This window comes from Photinus pyralis, unplaced genomic scaffold (genome assembly GCF_008802855.1).
Source record: "Photinus pyralis isolate 1611_PpyrPB1 unplaced genomic scaffold, Ppyr1.3 Ppyr1.4_LG8, whole genome shotgun sequence".
Classification (NCBI taxonomy): Eukaryota; Metazoa; Arthropoda; class Insecta; order Coleoptera; family Lampyridae; genus Photinus; species Photinus pyralis.
Window position 1 is genome coordinate 35,102,164 of NW_022170819.1, and position 17,320 is coordinate 35,119,483.

Sequence of the window (17,320 nt, forward strand, 5' to 3'; positions counted from 1 at the left end):
TATTCTTAAAATATTCAATTATTTATAAAATATTTAAAGAATATTTATATTAATTTTTCTATGGATAATCTGTTCAATTATTCCCGGAAAATTCTTTTATTATACTAAATATTCGATCATTTGGACAATAATCAAGGAATATTCATTGTAACTATTGGACCACAATGTATCTGGTGACTCAATAAGACTGTTCCTCGGTCTTATCTCGGGAACCGTTCATCGTATGACTTAGGGGTAAAAAAAATTATTGGGTAAATCGGTCATGAAGAATCGCTGGAACATATTTTCAAGTTCTAAAAATGACCACCAGAGGACGTAACTGCCATCTTAAATGTTACACCTGCATTTTCTTTAAATTTCGCATAATAAACTAAAAATTTTTTTCGCATTTTTAAAGAGAACCAGTTTATCTATCATTTTCGTAAAAAACTCAGTTATTTCAAAAACAAAGATGGTGTGGGGCGTTCACGAACTTATAAATAAGTTCGTGGGGGCGTTCAATTGTTTTTGCAATATCCTGCTTTAACTTATTTTTTATCAAACTCTCCATTGTTGAAAACGTTATGAGAAGACTAGTAAATAAATCGAATTTGTTATAACGTTTATTTTTATTTAATTTACTGCTTTAACTTTTTAAAGGTTTGACCGATTTTAATAAATTTGGTATCGGAGAAAAGGGCATTCCTTGGGCAATAAGAATTAATCATTAATCGACCGGCTTTATGGTTCAGTGGTAGAGCGCTGGACTTACACCCGGAGGTCGGGTGTTCGAACCTGGGTTGAGGTGAATTTTTCATCTGTGGCAGAGATGGGAATTACCTTAGATCAGTTTCGACCATTCTTCCGGCTACTCCGAATTAGGTTTTCCTGCAGTTTTCCTAATTCGTAAGGTAAATACCGGAGTAGTATAGAACAACTTAAGACCTTCTGCAGAGGCACCTCTAAAAAGCATTATGCGGGTCGCTCTGTAATTGGGCGCGAGCCTGTTGAGGGCCCAGAACAAGAGAGAGATAATAAATAAATAAATCAACTAAAATATAGTTAATTTAGTTGAATCCTTCTCCGACAGGGGGCTAGTTTTGACACCATGACCCAAATCCTAAAAAAATCAAATGGAATGATATGACTTTTTCTTTAGGCAAAATAACATCCAAAGAAGCCAGTGAAAACCGTTTTTCAAAATCTTGTTCCTAACCTCACATTTTGGGAAAATGAGTTATGGATCTTTGAAGGCCAAGGATCGCGCGGTAAATTTCCTAAAACTACTAAAAATTTAGCTACCAAATGAATAAGATGTTAAAGAGGAAATTGTGAGTCTAAAAAATATAAATCATTAAAAAATATAGGTATATGTATCATCAGAACATCCATATTGCTTCAAAGGGACTAAACGCATCCTGAACTTATTAAGTCACTTTAATATAGGTATAATCGAGGGTATATTAATTTACTGAACTCTTTTTATGATATGATCTGGGGCTTTGGCCCCCAAAGTGCATATTATGTAAGTTTGATTGCCGATCGCAGAAATCGGAATTTTAGAAAAGATTACAAATTCAAAAAACTGCACTTTCTGAATGTAAACACAGCAGAGTAATTTACAAATTACGGCTGCTATTATTTTATAATGCATCGTGTTTCATTTGTTTAATTTTCCAAGGCCTACCTAAAAGTGTAGGGTGCTTTTCCAAACAAACTTTCTCGCCATCGGCAAATACTGGAAATACGTCAAAAGTAAATTTAAGATACAATTTAAGCATTTGAATTAATTAATTAATGTGATTTTCGCAATATTTGAGGTTAGGAACGAGATTTTGGAAAACGATTTTCACTGGCCTCTTTGGATGTTGTTTGGCTACTTTTTCATAAAGAAAAATTCATGTCATTCCATTTGATTTTTTTTATTTTTTTAGGATTTGGGTCATGGTGTCAAAACTAACCCCATGGCGGAGAAAAATTCAATTAAATTAACTATATTTAGTTGATTCTTATTGCCCAAGGAATGCTCTTAGCAACGTTACCAAATTTGTTAAAATCGGTCAAACCGTTTTAAATACGACAGATTTCAAATGTATCATATTAGTTTATTTGTTGATTTGCACGATAATTACTAACCTAAATGTAATGCTATTTGGTATGGTTGGAAAGCATTTTTTCAGAGCTTTCCAACGACGTATCACACATGGGGGGTCACTATTTAAGATTTAAAGTTGGGGTGGCTGGGGCGCAGGGGGTGTGAGGGGGTGCGTCGCCAACTATGTCATTGTGATTCCCCCTCCGAATTACCGAAACGGATTTTGATTTTTTTAAATATCTCGTTTACTTACTAAGATATGGGGGGTGGTAAGTTTTCAAATTGTCACCCTGTATATTATTTATATGCATGATTGCTGGGTACTCTTATAAGGTCATTATCGGCCGTCACTTAAGACATCGAAAGGTCTTGCATAATCCCTTGAAACTTAAACGAAGACGACATTTTGACAGAAGGTGAAAAAAAGTAGTTACCGTAGGCACTTTGTCCGTCCGTCTGTTCCGCAGGCCAACCCTGTACGTCTTATCTTCAATTCAGGGACTAAGATCCTAAACAAATAGTTTCCCGAAATCGTCTACCAGTTATAATAGGCCTGATATAAATCCATTAAATTGAGTTGTTTGGGGTTCATTTAGGCGCAAATTTCACAACAGAAAAACTACAAACATAATAAGCGATCCTCAAGGAATAATATAATGTGCAGGTATCGAAGCAGAACAAACGTTCCGACATTGAAATTTTGAACAATGGGAGTAATTGCTAAAATTACTCTAATATCTGATATGCAATTTAAAACCAGAAATGAACTTCAGAAGCAGATAAAGGTTCGAACTGAGGATGTACCCTATGCAGATCTTGTACTGTCTGGCTTTATTCGGTTTTGGTAAGTAGGTAGGTAAGTAAATTCGTTTGCTTGGTGGATGATATTTTTTAGGCCACGCGTTTAGGTGCTATAAGTGTACATCTGACGACAGTCAAGAGTGCTGGAAAGTCGACTACAAAGACAGCTTCCAAAAGGTATTGTGTACCAAAAGGGCATGTTTAACCGTAAAACTTCCAGCCAAAGGTATTTAATTACAGTTTACAGTTTAAAGAATGAATCTCACTTTTGTAGGTGGCATTCAACGCTTGACAAGAGATTGCTATAGAGAGGAATACTGCGACAAGTACAGTATTTGCAAACGATGCGAGGAACCTCTCTGCAATAGTTCCGAGTGTTCCCGCTTAACGGCCATTTACCCATTAATGGCGTTAGTCGTTTCAATAATTTATTTATGAGTTACTTAAATAAATTACAGTATTGGTTTTTCTTCGCCAGATCAACAATTGTCTCCATGCGATTTATGCGAAAAGTAAAAATTATTGAAAGCTAAAAGACCAAAGTGTCAAAAATTCGCCGAACTTGTAATCCATTTTTGTTCAGGGATCTTTAGTTTTGAAGATATCCTGTAGTTGTGCCTTTGGTTGATTAGTTTATACATTTTAATTAATATACTGATTATTTTCAGTAAGAAAGGACGAATTTGTTGTTGTTATCGTTCTTTTTTATTCTATGAACAAATTAAGTCGTTTCCTGACGTAAAAGGGGTAAACCCTATTCAAATTTGACGTATTCTGGCGATAATTTTGCGCAAGAGTATCGATGTAAGTATACGGAGTAGACTGTATATGGACAATGTGGCCATATGCTTCATGTTCGCCATTTTTTTCCAGATTTCTCATTGAGGTGATCGGTTTAACCGAATTGGTAGATTTTGGTATGGTTACAATGTTATTGCCAGAGTTGTTTTCAGGACTTCATCACCTTGGCTTCCAAATTTATTTATTGTTCACCGTTTGGCTATAATACTGTCGCTATAGAGTCACTCTGTAAGTCTGTACCTACCAGTTTTATTGCCAAATTCAAGACAGTCGAATACATTTCAAGATTTCTCAAGGTATACCTACCTACTTCTACTTCTAAAGGCGATTCACCCATAGATTCTTCTGAAAATCCCTTTAAGAAGCATCAAGACGCTATAAGTTCAAGTTTCCGATGAAATCTGAGATTTTAACGAATCTTAATAGAAGGAACCGAAGAAACACGAATAAATCACTAGAAAAGAATTAATACAAAACAAAGAATTGAAAAAATTGCGAAAAATCATGACTAAGTAAAAAGATTTCAAATAATCCTAAGAAACGGAAGAACATAAAGAATAAAAACAAATAATCGGGTGAATCCGAAGCTTCCAAGAAGGGTCCCAGAAACGAAGAACCTGAAACACATGAAAAAATGCGAACAGGTTAAAAAATCTGAAAAAAACCAAATAAATTTAAATCTAAACCATTCGAAGGAATAAAAAAATCCGACGAATCTGAATTTGAATATGTAGATGAGAGGTAATTGAAAAATACACAGAATTTGAAAATGAAAATTTGAAAAAATCCGAAAGAGCGAAAGAAGTTCAACAATTCAAACAATACGAAAGGAACATTAAATAAACGGCAGGAAACCACTGGAGCCTGAAATTATGAAAATGAAGAAAGTGTAAACTGCAAGAAATGCAAAAGGTTTTGGACGAAGTATTTCTAGAAGTTATACAAAGCATCATTTAAAAGCATCCTTAGAGACCTTTAGAATCGATCCTGAAATTCTAGATGAAAATAGTCCTAAACACTTTTTCGTAGAAATCTATTTCGAAACCTGTTTAGAAGTCTTCCTATGAAATTTTCGTAAGAATGTATATAGAAATCGTGAAAGTCTCCTTTGAAATTTTCTTAGAAATATTCCTACAAGTCTTTCTAAAGTTTTGAAACAGATCCTAATGAATCTAACAAGAAACTGTGGTGATTTATTGGGACTTATAGAAATCTCTTTCAAAACCTTCTTAGAAGTTTTTTTCTCACCCAGACCAATAGTTAATTCAAAGGCTATAATTTATATTCGCCTTTAAGTTACAACCTTTATTAGTACATTTCAAAACGACAAGGCCCTTCAACGCTCTTTAATACTTTCAACCACAAGACTTTTTCAGGCATCCTCAGTTTAGCTCTACTTTAAATTTCATCAAGGCTATCCAATATATTGCATTTCCTTCACTCTCTTTTAGTATCTTTCAAAAATCATGGATATCCTCCAAAATTATTACTATTTTTGCTACTTAAGGGCCTTAAAATCTTGTTATATCCCATCAAGTTACTTGAGTGATTTTAGTAGGTACTATTTAGGTAACGCCCTCTAAGACCCAAATACCGTTTAGTGCCTAACACTTCACTACGTTGACTATACTTAACACTCTTTGAATCTTTTCAAAACCCTTCCCAAAGGACTTAGAACACTTTAACATACGTATATTTATTTTCTATTTATTTATTTATTATTCCTTTCTTGTTCTGGGCCCTCAACAGGCTTGCGCATAATTACAGAGTGACCCGCATAACGCTTTTTTGGAGGTGCCTCTGCAGAAGGTCTTAAGTTGTTCTATACTACTCCGGTATTTACCTTACGAATTAGGAAAACTGCAGGAAAACCTAATTCGGAGAATGCTCGAAACTGGTCTAAGGTAATTCCCATCTCTGCCACAGATGAAAAATTCACCTCAATCCAGATTCGAACACCCTACCTCCAGCTTTATAGCCCAACGCTCTACTATTGAACCACAAAGTCGGTGTGTATAGCGAAACATGCAATGCAATACATCAAAAACCTTGATAGCCTTCCAAATGCTTTAAGTATTCTTTAAAATTTTGTAGAAGATAAATACAATCCTTCAAGGACAATTGCAGCTCCACAAGCTCCCTAACACTTAACCATATCAAAACTCTTTAAAAATACTTTGAATATTTCAGAATAGATATCTTAAACATTCTTCAAGCCCTTTTTAGCCCATCCCTGAACATGTGTAATTGCTTAACATTAACACCCATAAACGCCCATAACCCCCCCCCCCCGCGGCAATGAATAGAAGGTAAATCCGATGACTATTTCTCGAAAGCGGTCGTAATGGTAGTTTTCGGGAAAGGCTGAGCGATTGATTCAGTGCTGGGCTAACAAATTAAGTTAATTGTTGGCAAAAACGTAACACCGGGGGGTGTGAGCTGTGAGGGGTATGGAATACCTCCTCGGAAAGGTATATTTTATGACTCTTTCTCGAACTAAACTCCCGGCGGCAGTTTTCGAGAAAGGTGGGGTATTCCATTATTCCCTTCCTGGTGGTGGTTCATCCCTTCTAAAACGTTAAGTGGTAGGGAATGTAACAATGGCGGGTGCGGGGCCATTCTACCAGGAAAGGTTGACTCTAGCTCTTTTTTGAAAGCAACTGGCATGGTAGGTTTCGGGAAAAGTAATCAATTTCTACTATGCTGGTATTACATTTGCTCTGAATAGCTTGAAACTGTTTTTCATTACGTTCCGAATATTGAAGATGTTTGTAGATATTTGTGCGCACCCTTAGATCCGCTCTTCCCGAAAAGTTGGGCGTGGGAGTGATACATTTTATATTTCTAATATCTTGGTCGCTAATGTGTCATCCGATATTCGGCAAGAACAAGAGCTCCTCCCACGACATCCAAACCTTATTAGAGATACAATTTGTCAGAAATTTTGTGTACGCTGTGCCCTATTTATTTATTTTGAGACTGCAGCGTATCTCAGCTGTTTTTAAAGATAGAGATTCGCGACCTTGTGCCACTTTTTTGAGAAATTGCTAATATTACAAACAGAATCAAGCTTTACGTTTGTTTCTGAGATACAGGGTGAAAACGAAAAGTTTGTCTTTTTGGGATGTCACCCATGTATTTTTATCTAGCATCCAGTGGCGTAGTTAAAAAAATTTGTTTTTGCATTTGTTTTCCTGATTACATTGATGTCTCACAACATACCTATATTTTCTATATAAATAATTATATATGTATATCATATTTTTTAAATTTTGAAATGGCATTTACCTACCGTCACTCGTGAGCCTTTTTTATTGATTGGTATCGGCTGCCATGGATACAATAAACAAAACAAAATCTCTATAAACCCAAGGCCTACTATTTAAAAGCCATAAAAAATAAGGTTTTTATTTTTGATTCATGGCTAAAAGAATCGGTTGTGATGCATCAATGTAATCAGGAAAAATAATGCAAAACAATTTACCTTAAGATATACAGGGTGTTGCATTTAAAAAATATCAACTTTGGGTTAAATCTCAGAAATTCTACGTAAAAAATCTAAAATAAAGTTTCTACTTTTTTCCTATCATACATGGGTGGTAAAATATGGTAACGTCCAAAAAAGCCAAACTAGTTTTGTTTTCACCCTGTATCTCTGAAACAAACGTAGTTAGATTGATTCTGTTTGAGGTATTAAAAGTTTCACAAAAAAGTGACACAGGGTCGCGAAGTCTCTATCTTTAAAAACAGCCGAGATACACTGCCGTCTCAACTAAAATCGAACACACGATACATTTATTAAATAGGGAAGATGTTTACCACAAAATCTTGCGAGTTATAAACTGAAAAACGTCAAAAATGAATTTTTGGGATGATGTTGAAAGTAAAGACCGCTGCACCCAAGGAAACATCTCCATTTGATGGTTGCAGGGTAGGGCACAGTTGTTTATAATTTATTATAATTAATGCACGTAGGTATATAAATAAATTAAGTTTAAACATTTTTTAAGACTTAAAAAATGTAGGTACATATCAGGTACAAATTTTTTTTGTATAAAATGCTCAAAAAGGTTTCAAAAAATTTTGCAAAAAGCTGCCATCACAAAATTACACACGATATGTGAAATAAATGCTGCTAAGATAATTATTGTAACACCAAAGCGGCGAGTGGAAATTAAAAGCGCCTCATCAGCCTTACTCGAGTGTACGAGTAGTCGGGGCAGACATCGTCCAAGGAACATTTCCTCGAACCCCGTCGAGGACTGATGTTTCCGTAGCTTACGTCGCCGGCTTGAATTGGTACCGAACATCTCCTGTTGTCAGGCGGAGGTCTGGCACCTGCAGAAGAAGGTATTAATTTTTCACGTTACACAAGGCGAGGTTGTCTACGGAAGATGGCATGAAAACTACTCGTTTACCAAAAATAGTTTATTTATACATAAATAACAGATAAAAACATCAAGTCTAACAACAAATACAGTGAAGGTACGCATATTCGACATCGATTTGGTAAGGTGGGCCCAAGTGGATCCAGATTTATTCGTGTATAGGGGCTTGATCTGTAATAAAACAAGAATTCTAAACAAATACACTTGGTGAGGTAGATGCATGCAGGAGTTTCATGCCGATCTCCTAGACAACCACACACATTTACCCTCCCCCACACTTCCCCAGTCTGGAACAACATTTACCAATCATCGCATTAAACCGCTACCTTAATCTAAATGCAAAGGCGCCCTTGACATTTTCCTACCCAGTAGCTTCAGCGGGACGCGATGGTCATCCACCATCGAATCCTTTTTCATGGACTCCCTCCTGCTGTGCCTCAACACCGTAAGGTCGGCCAGCGAGCACCTCTTCGTCAGCTGCGGCTTGCTCTTCAACGGCTTCCCTTTCACCTTGTACACATCGAGGAAGGCCACCACCAGCGACGTCAACAGCAGCCCAACGGCTATATAAATCACGGAATTACCACGCGTCTCTTCCGCCGGCCTCTTCGCGTGGAGCACCGTGTGCTTGAGCAAATCATTAACATCCCCTGGCGTGCACGAAACCGCCCGTAAATAAAGCTCAGACGATATCTCACGTAAGGTATCCAAAACGTACTCCTCCATCGTGCAGTTTGGCTGCGACGTCATCACCCGTAATTTTCTCCTTTGAGGGGGCGCGATCCTTTGTTCATCAATCGATGGTGACAAAACATCCCGCTCGGGCGAGGAACGGGCACAGAAAATCGAGCACAATACAATTAATACAACGCTCGTCAATGTCAGCACCCGAATTGTGTATCCATCGTTCAACTTCCCCTCGATTGTTTCCTTCCTTGGTCCCTTACCTTCGCCTTCCTCGTTCATTATTTTATCACTGTTCATACACACGAATATACTCAAAGCTACTTCTTGCCCCACATATTCACTTTTTTATCTTATTGCGTCTCAGATTATATCTCGACTGGCTTTCGACTTGATACCGCGATAATCAATACTTGCGCCGTAGCTGGACGATTGTATCATGGTTATCGTTTCATTCACAATGGAACGTTTTACGTTTACAATTTAATTTCGTCGATTCTTGTCGCACGCGTGCGTTATACGGGGGTGGTCTTGCGCTTTTGCAAAAATTGGCAGTTTAAATATTTCGGCGCCGTTCTGGATGCACAAACTTTCAATTCAATTCCTTTGGAGGGTTACGATTTTCTTTGTGCTTTGAGATCTGCGAGTAAGATTATTTCTCTTCATTCGCCCCCGTGCCCCCAAAGGAGGGATCGATTCCGATTTCCCAAAACTGCCATGACAGTGTTGTTGGGCTGGGAAATAGTCATCAGATTTACCTTTTTTTCCTGGGGTTTACAGCAATCAACTTGAATATTACCACCCATATATTAGTAAGGCCGGTCTGGGGGTCTGTCGGTGCGTCTATCTGTACTCTCCTTTCCGGAAAATTTGGCACACATATTCTCAGACATAAAAGGACGAGGTGCAAAGACTTTGGGCAGATTCGCGCATGCGCAGGTGTGCGGGTGCGCTAGCTACAGTTATTTTTTTATGGGGTGTGCCATTAAATTTTCCTTCTCTGAAAGATATTCCATACACGAGATGTCCAAAGGGCGAATATTTTTGGAGAGAATGTAGCACCGGGGGGTCTGGGGGGTATGGAATACCCCTCAGCATACACAGAAGGAATCTATTCTGTTGCTTCGCCCTTAAACAGTTGTTTTAGTATCCCTCCACCCTATTTCTAAATTGACCATATAAATGGAATCTGGTCGTAATATCCCCCAATTTCCTCGATCAAACTAACGCCTGCCAATCAGTGTCTATAAAAACTCCCCTTTGATTCTTTCCATATCCTAACATACAAGTTAGCCTCTCAGGTTTTTTTTTGCCACAGACTCCCCCTCAACCCAACTAATTATTTAACTGAATTGTGCACTATCCTACAAATTGGCCAGAACCAATAAGTACCCGATCATCTTGATAATCGTCCTTTACTAAGAAATGTTGTACGAACACCACCTCCATTCGCAAACCACCTTATGACGTCTTCAATCCCAAACTACATATACACCCCCGTACTTTATCACCTCTGCTAGGGCCTCTAATTTATTTCCCTCCACGCCACTCTCGTTTACGCCACTTTTCTTTGCGCTTCCTATTATCACCTCTGTCAAGTTTCTTCCATTAGTACTGCTTCCTACCAGCGTGAAAACAGCAACCAAAGATTCTACGTTTCTCCGAAGATTGCGCCCACCTTTATAAACATGCGTTTGTCGTATTCGATTTATAATCACATTGGGGGTGGATTTCTATGTGACGCAGGGGGTCGCAAGAAATTCTTTTTGCATCTGTTTATTGGATATGTATAGCAGTATTTTTCTGGACAAACTAGAAAGTGGTAACCACCCGCGTTTTGCCGTATTAATTTTATAAATACTTGGGGGGTGGATTTCTATGTGACGCAAGGGGTTGCAAGAAATTATATTTGCATATGTTTATTGGATATGTATAGTAGTATTTTTCTGCACAAACTAGAAAGTGATAACTACCCACGTTTAGCCGTATTCGATTTATAAACACATTGGGGGTGAATTTCTATGTGACACAAGGGGTTAGAAGAAATTATTTTTGCATTTGTTTATTGGATATGTATAGCAGTATTTTTCTGCAGAGACTAAAAAGTGATAACTACCCGCGTTTTTGCCGTGTTCGATTTATAAACACATTGGTGGTGGATTTCTATGTGACGCAGGGGATTGCAAGAAATTATTTTTGCATCTTTTTATTGGACATATATAGTAGTATTTTTCTGCCCAAACTAGAACATGATAACTACCCGCGTTTTGCCGTATTAATTTTATTAACACTTTGGGGGTGGATATCTATGTGACGCAAGGGGTTACAAGAAATTATTTTTGCATCTGTTTACCCGCGCATTGCTTGTTTGTAAAGGTGGATCAATGTCGCAATCTACATTTTTTTTTGTATTTCTGTGGTATTCGGGTATCTTCGGAGAAACTGTGGCTATCTTTGGTTGCTGTCTTCACGCAGGTCTTCTTCCTCGCCTTCCCTTTTCACACATTTTTCCATCACACCTTTCTCACCTCTTTCATACGTCTCTTTGTGTTCCTTTTTTTCAGGCCAGTTTTTCTCTTGCGTTTGCTTAGCATTCTCAGTTCATATATTTTCGTCCTCTTTCTTCATTCTTCGATCACGTCTTCTGCAACTGATTAACGACTCCTTCCGCCAAGTCTCCTTTATCCCAATTTAATGTTTTGTTCACGTTCTTCGCAGTACTCTCACACTTATTTTAACGCCGACATCTTTTGAGTATAATTTAGCACAAAAAAGCGTAGCCCCCTATTGCTGCAAGTCCAAATTGTCATCCTATAGCAGCAAGTCGCTATTGTTGTCCACTTGACTCTCTCAAAGATTCTTTGATCAAAGGTTCGTCTGATACAATTCGTTTTCTAAATTTCCTTCTAGGAAAATCGCTCCAATAACTTAATTTCCAAGAATACCTGTACGAACATTGATTTTCTGCTGAAATTGGGCGGACCTTCTGTGGAAACAAGGTGGATTTTCGGTCATTTCAAAGAGGACATTACACGCGTACACGGTATTAATTTGGTCCAAATCGGTCAAGTAGTTTTTGAGTGATCGCAGAATTGTTTTAAAAAATTTGACGAGATTTGAATCTTTTGGATTTTTTCGACATTTTCGAAAATATACTCCTTCAGGGGATAAAAGTTCTTTTTGTAAAGGAAACGAAACAAGATTTTTTAGCGTATTTTTTAAGAATTAAAAAAAAGTGCTATTGTTTGCGTTTTGTCCGTCCGTCCGTCCGGACCCACTTCTGCGAACTGCTTCTAAGGGAATGGTCCTAGAGTCCTAGAGTTTTTCGCATTTGGTAACCCATACCTTGAAGGTGTGCCATACGGCAATTTCGCTGTCTAAAAGGGCCCCCCACGAATTATTTCCTGAGATGCTGTTTTTGAAAGTAAAACGTGCATAACTTTTACATAAATTAATTTTATCTCTCATTGTATTATAATTAAAGGTCTCAACGAAAGGCACCGTTTTCTACCAACTACTGCCCTTCTTTCTGTCCTCTTATCAAAGTACGGGGAGGAGGGGAAGAGGGAGAGTGGAACTGGTTTTATCCTTCATGGTACTCTAATAAAAGGTCTCAACGAAAGGAATTAATTTCTACCAACCATAGCCCTCCTCCTCGACATCATATCGTGATCGGGTATATTCCCTTATACCTCAAGAACGGAAAAACGAAAAAAAAATGGACCTTACAACCCCACCCGTTATCTCCACCCCATCCATCAGTATTATTTTAGTATGTCGTTTAAGACACTACAAAACATCCAATTTTTTAATTTTTTTTTTTAAATTCTTCATTGTTATTTTGTTTCTTCTTGTTCTGATCAAGCCCCTTACGAAAGTGAGCGAAACGTTAACTTTCCGTTCAACATTGACACGGCCCTAGCCTGGAAGTCACCCGCATTTTGCCAATCGGAAATGTTTGTGCAATGGCATAAAGGAAGACCAAATTAAAAACTCCATATTTCCATGGATTAGAAATGTTGGTACAGAGGTATTGTAGCGAATATTCCAGAAATTTCGATAGACATCGAGGCGCAATAAAAGACTACCTAATATTCAACGATAAAGAACGTAGGCGGACAAGACGCAATCTTTCCGCGAAATATGATGTGCTTTGTTCTAGAATGATTGAGAACATTCGGGAGCACTCGAGAACACTCCAGTTTGCTATATTAGCAGATCTAACTGCGTCTCATATTTTAAATTAATGTGTAGGCGTGTAATACAATTCTTCAAGTAAAGAAAGATGATCATAGCCAGCACTTGGTTCGAACATCATAAAAGGAAACTTTAGGCCTAGAAATCCCATAAAGACAGATATCGAAATCAGATTGATTTCTTAATGACTGAAGAGAGATAGACAAATGCGTGTAGATTGCCAGGTGTAGATGTTAATAGTGACCACGTTCTTTTGTTGCCAGAGTTGGAAATAAAATTAAAAAGGATTGAAGTCGCAAAATGAGTAAAGAAATGAGCTCTGGTAAAAGTAAGGGAGATTGATATAGGGAGGGCAATGGGAATTGAAATGAAAAGTGAGGTTGCCATGAAGAGTTATGAAACTACAGAAGACAAACGGAACCGCGTGAAGAATGCGATAATCAAAGTGACTGAGAAGGTGTTGGAGTATAGAATAGGAAGCAGAGCAAAGCAGCCATTGATATCATTTGAAATGATAGAAAGATGGAAGAAGGGAAGAAGTATAAGCGGCACAATAGGGCAGAGGAAATAATGAGAGCGAGGGATAAATGAATGCAAAGCTATAGAAGAGCTCGATCGAATCGTGTACAACAAAGTAAGAAACGCGGTGTGAGATAAAGGAAAAACTCCAACCAAGATAATTATTGGCATCGAAAGTGAGGACGGAAAGGTGTTAACAGAGGATAAGAATAGATGGAAAAGTTATACAAAGCAAATGAGTGGTGTGGAATAAAGGAAGTTGGGGAGAATAATGAGGGGGTAGTGGAGGAAGATCAGCTTGGATTCCGAGGGGGTTTGTGAACAAGGGATGCAACCGCAGTAGTAAAGACAATGGAAGAAGGATAGGTACATCGATAAACAGGGAAATAGAGCTGTTTTCAAACAAGGTACCACACGATCCATTTGTAAGCTAAAATTGTCGGAGGGGTGCATACAATTCAGATGGGGTGCTAGAGATGGGTAGTATTTTCATATTATAAATTGTGAAACTAAGAAACGACGTTTCAGGTCTTTGCTCATGGACCGCCCTGCATAACAACCAACAAAGGCGAAACAACCGACCAAAAAAATGATCACAACAAAGATGCTCCGAAAATTCCGCAATGCCACTAGCACCAAACGACCAACAATCGACTGCAATAAGGGTAAGGGAACAACGACGCCCAAATTTTGGTTAATTAGGTCAACCGAAAAAACTAACTTGACATGGGTGATGAGGTGAACATTGTGGAGAACAACTGTGGATGTGTAATGGTTTCCAATGGGAAGACTTGCTCCTCCACGTGCTGCTTGAAAACGAGTAGGTACCATTACAAAGAGGACTACGCGATTAATGACCTTAAAAAGAAAAAGTGAAATAATCGCGTAATTAAAATTTTGATAATGTTAATAATAGGGTTCGACCTAATTCCCTCTTTTGTTGTAGAAATAATGGGAAAGTGCGCAGGTAGTTTATCATGTTATTACACCATTTTTTTTTTCGGTACACGATCGTTTGTAATACAACGTTTGGTGTCAGAACGGTTTTACTGATAAGGTGTGACCTGTGATAAGCACCGAGTCGCGACCACTACCTATTACCTGCCAGTTACAACGCATTGTGTTCGAGGTTAGCAGTGTAGATAAGTTTGCCCTCAATTAACATTGGATAAATTGTTTATGGTTTTGTTTAGTCGTTTTAATTTAAATCGTTTCGTTAATTGCACAGTGCACGCACTTGGGCCAGACGCGCGTGTGTGGGTAAGGAACATCTACTAAGGAAAATCGAGGAAAAAAGGTAAACATGAACGCTCCTTATCAGTACTTACTATGTAGGTTGTTTCGTATACATTGCCCGATTTAATTACTTACAAATTGAGTAAAGTTACCCAGTCATTATTTGGTATGTAATTATGCGACCAATCAATACCTGTGTGTTATCAATGGTTCGAGTGTGTTTTTCGTTTGAACCCAAAACAAAACTTTATCCACAGTTATCGCCCGGCCTGTTCTCCTTTCCTAGACTCCGCAAAAATACATTGATAATGCGGTATTGGGAAATGAAAGGGAAGAAAATAATCTTCTGGTCATTTGGACCATGCAGAGTGTCAATTCTCAAACATGGTTTAGGCGTCAGGAAAACACGACTTTGGAAGAATACAATGTCGAGCTTTGGAGAATCATAATTTACAAGTAAAATGAGTACAAATAGTTTACCTTCCTTAATGGTCGAGTTTTTGGGTAATGAATTTTGCTTGGGCTGTGGGAGCAAATTCCTCGGGGTAGTTTTCTTGAGGACTTCCTGGCCAAGATACCACCATAATAAAAATATACGTACAAATTTTATTAACCCTGTTTAGGGGATAATGTGTGCAGTTTTAATATCAATCACTATATTTGAATAATTGGTGTCCAAACACCCCTCATTTCGATTTGAGGGATGCATATCCAGAGTGGGACAGAAGCTTTAGTTTACAATACAGGTGGTTTTCGTGGGTGATTGGTGGGTTGCTCGAAATCAATGGAATACCTGTATTCTAAAAGGTGAACCTATCATCTGACACATTACGATTAAGCTTTTTTAGAAAAGATACTGGACAATGAACCTTTTTGTAAAGTGTACTGATTATTTGGAGGGCTTGGTCAGCTACTTCCTTCAATTTTAAAAATAATTTTTGTACACACGATTATTGAGCAGGTGCACTGACCCAGGAGAAACCTCTTCCACTTCACCACTAGAGTTGAAATCAAATCAAAATTATATGACGCTCTGCTAATTTTCCAATGGAACTATAGCGCTAGAGTCGAGGTACCCACCATATTGTACTCGTATCCCATTCGAAGATTTTATGGTGTAAAAATCTGGATGAGTGGAAGTATGCATGTTAAACGTACCTTCCAATTACTACAATGCACTCGCAACTTCCTCCACATGGACCATTTAGGTATTACACGTTTCTACGATAAAAGTTCATCGGGGTATCAAGATATATTTTTGGCTCGCGTGAGAACGAATACATGTATATATGTTTTATTTCTGCTCAAAGGTGTCAGTTATTTTAAACTATAACATTTTTAGATACTGGGGTCGTGCCAGGTCATACCATTAACTTTAACCTCTACGTTTACGCCGGATTAAAGAGTTCCGTTCCTGCAATCGAGTTTATTTTGCGCTTTACTTACAGATTTCGCGCAAAAATGGACGCGATAGTGGCTCAAGGAGAGGAAGTTAAAGCGGAAGTGTCGAAAGACGTCCACCCGACGACAGATAGTGATCGCTTGAAAGGTGAAAATGTGAACGGCGCGAGTGCAAGTGTTGGCGTGGATAGACAACTGTGCATTGGACAGGTGGCGCAGTTTTCTATTTCGAATTCGGATCGGAAGCGTGGAGCGAAGGCCTTCCTTGGGGACGCGAAGGAGCACTCTTCGAAAAAATGTAAGTTTATTGAAAATGTCAATCACCTACGAGTACCTATGCAAAGGAAATTCACGTTACCTTTTTTGGTCTATTTAGTTGAGGACGATAGTGTCACTATCAAAACGCCTCAATTTTGTCATTTTAGTTAAGTAGAACATGTCTGAATCGGAAAATAATGATGGCAAAAAGGCACTAGCCATTTTTGAGTAAACAAGGTACCAGACTGCCAAACTCATTTCCGTGTAGGGTGCCACTTGCCTTCCTTAGAGACCGCAATTTTTCCAATTTGTCTTATGGAGAAGAATGTTATATTACGCTGGTATCCCCTAATGTTGTTGTTGACTAACTGGTATTCTTCCTTGCGTAAACACTTGGTGATTGGTGATCCAAAGAAGGTGTAGGGAGGGGGGGCTGGGTAGCGGCCATTACGCATTCAACCCTTGGACACTTCTAAATGAATGAGGACGATAGAGGTTATGGTGTGAAAACCAGAACGTAAGAAGAAGAAGAAGAACGTTAAAATTTAAAAAGCAAAGCAGATTAGTAATCACGATTAAATTAGCTTTCAAATAATGAGCCATTTGCCATAGGATTCCATTTAAAATTTGAGGGGTTAAGCTCCCTACGTAGAGGGTTGAAGACTTGGGTTCGTGGATTTGTATTCCAAAAGTTGTCCCCCTCGAATACAAAATTGACGTGTTCGAGGATTTTTCGAAATTTCTAAATCTAATACCCTAAAAGCCCTCTGTATACTTCTCGTTGGGCCACTGTGTATATTATTGAGGTGGAAATATGTCCAATAAATGGCTTATTATTATTATTATTATTATTATTATTATTATTAAATGCAATAAATGTACACGCCTAAATCATCGAAACTAACACCCCACAGTACCGATCTGGCCCGTTTTATTATGGTGTACCCCGATACATATACGA

General features: G+C 38.1%; 2 protein-coding genes across 5 annotated transcripts in view; one reads left to right on the top strand and one right to left on the bottom strand.

Moving 5' to 3' along the window:
- Positions 1-7,662: 7,662 nt before the first annotated feature.
- LOC116178171 lies at positions 7,663-9,238 on the bottom strand. Of its 4 annotated transcripts, none has more exons than XM_031497589.1 (2): positions 8,430-9,238; positions 7,663-8,014 (listed from the first exon to the last, which is right to left on the bottom strand). In XM_031497589.1, the coding sequence occupies exons 1-2, from the start codon at positions 9,046-9,048 to the stop codon at positions 7,851-7,853; spliced, it is 783 nt and encodes a 260-aa protein (XP_031353449.1). In that variant the 5' UTR covers positions 9,049-9,238; the 3' UTR covers positions 7,663-7,850. The 4 variants fall into 4 exon arrangements, with proteins under 4 accessions (XP_031353449.1, XP_031353450.1, XP_031353451.1 ...); XM_031497590.1 differs by having other exon boundaries at positions 7,876-8,014; positions 8,391-9,231; XM_031497591.1 differs by lacking the exon at positions 7,663-8,014 and adding an exon at positions 8,058-8,235 and having other exon boundaries at positions 8,391-9,231.
- A 5,348-nt stretch (positions 9,239-14,586) lies between these two features.
- The window catches only part of LOC116178170, a 120,140-nt gene continuing 117,406 nt past the window's right edge, over positions 14,587-17,320 (top strand). The window contains exons 1-2 of the mRNA XM_031497585.1: positions 14,587-14,761; positions 16,149-16,399. Of these exons, the coding sequence (XP_031353445.1) occupies positions 16,162-16,399 (238 nt within the window). The 5' untranslated portion in view covers positions 14,587-14,761; positions 16,149-16,161. The remainder of the gene's footprint in view (positions 14,762-16,148; positions 16,400-17,320) is intronic.

What these genes read in the sequence shown, in the direction of transcription:
- LOC116178171 (XM_031497589.1), bottom strand. Translation starts at nt 9,048, where the DNA reads ATGAACAGTGATAAAATAATGAACGAGGAAGGCGAAGGTAAGGGACCA. An exon ending in CGTCCCGCTGAAGCTACTGG is followed by an intron (nt 8,015 to 8,429) that starts GTAGGAAAATGT and finishes CTTCTTCTGCAG; the next exon opens with GTGCCAGACCTCCGCCTGAC.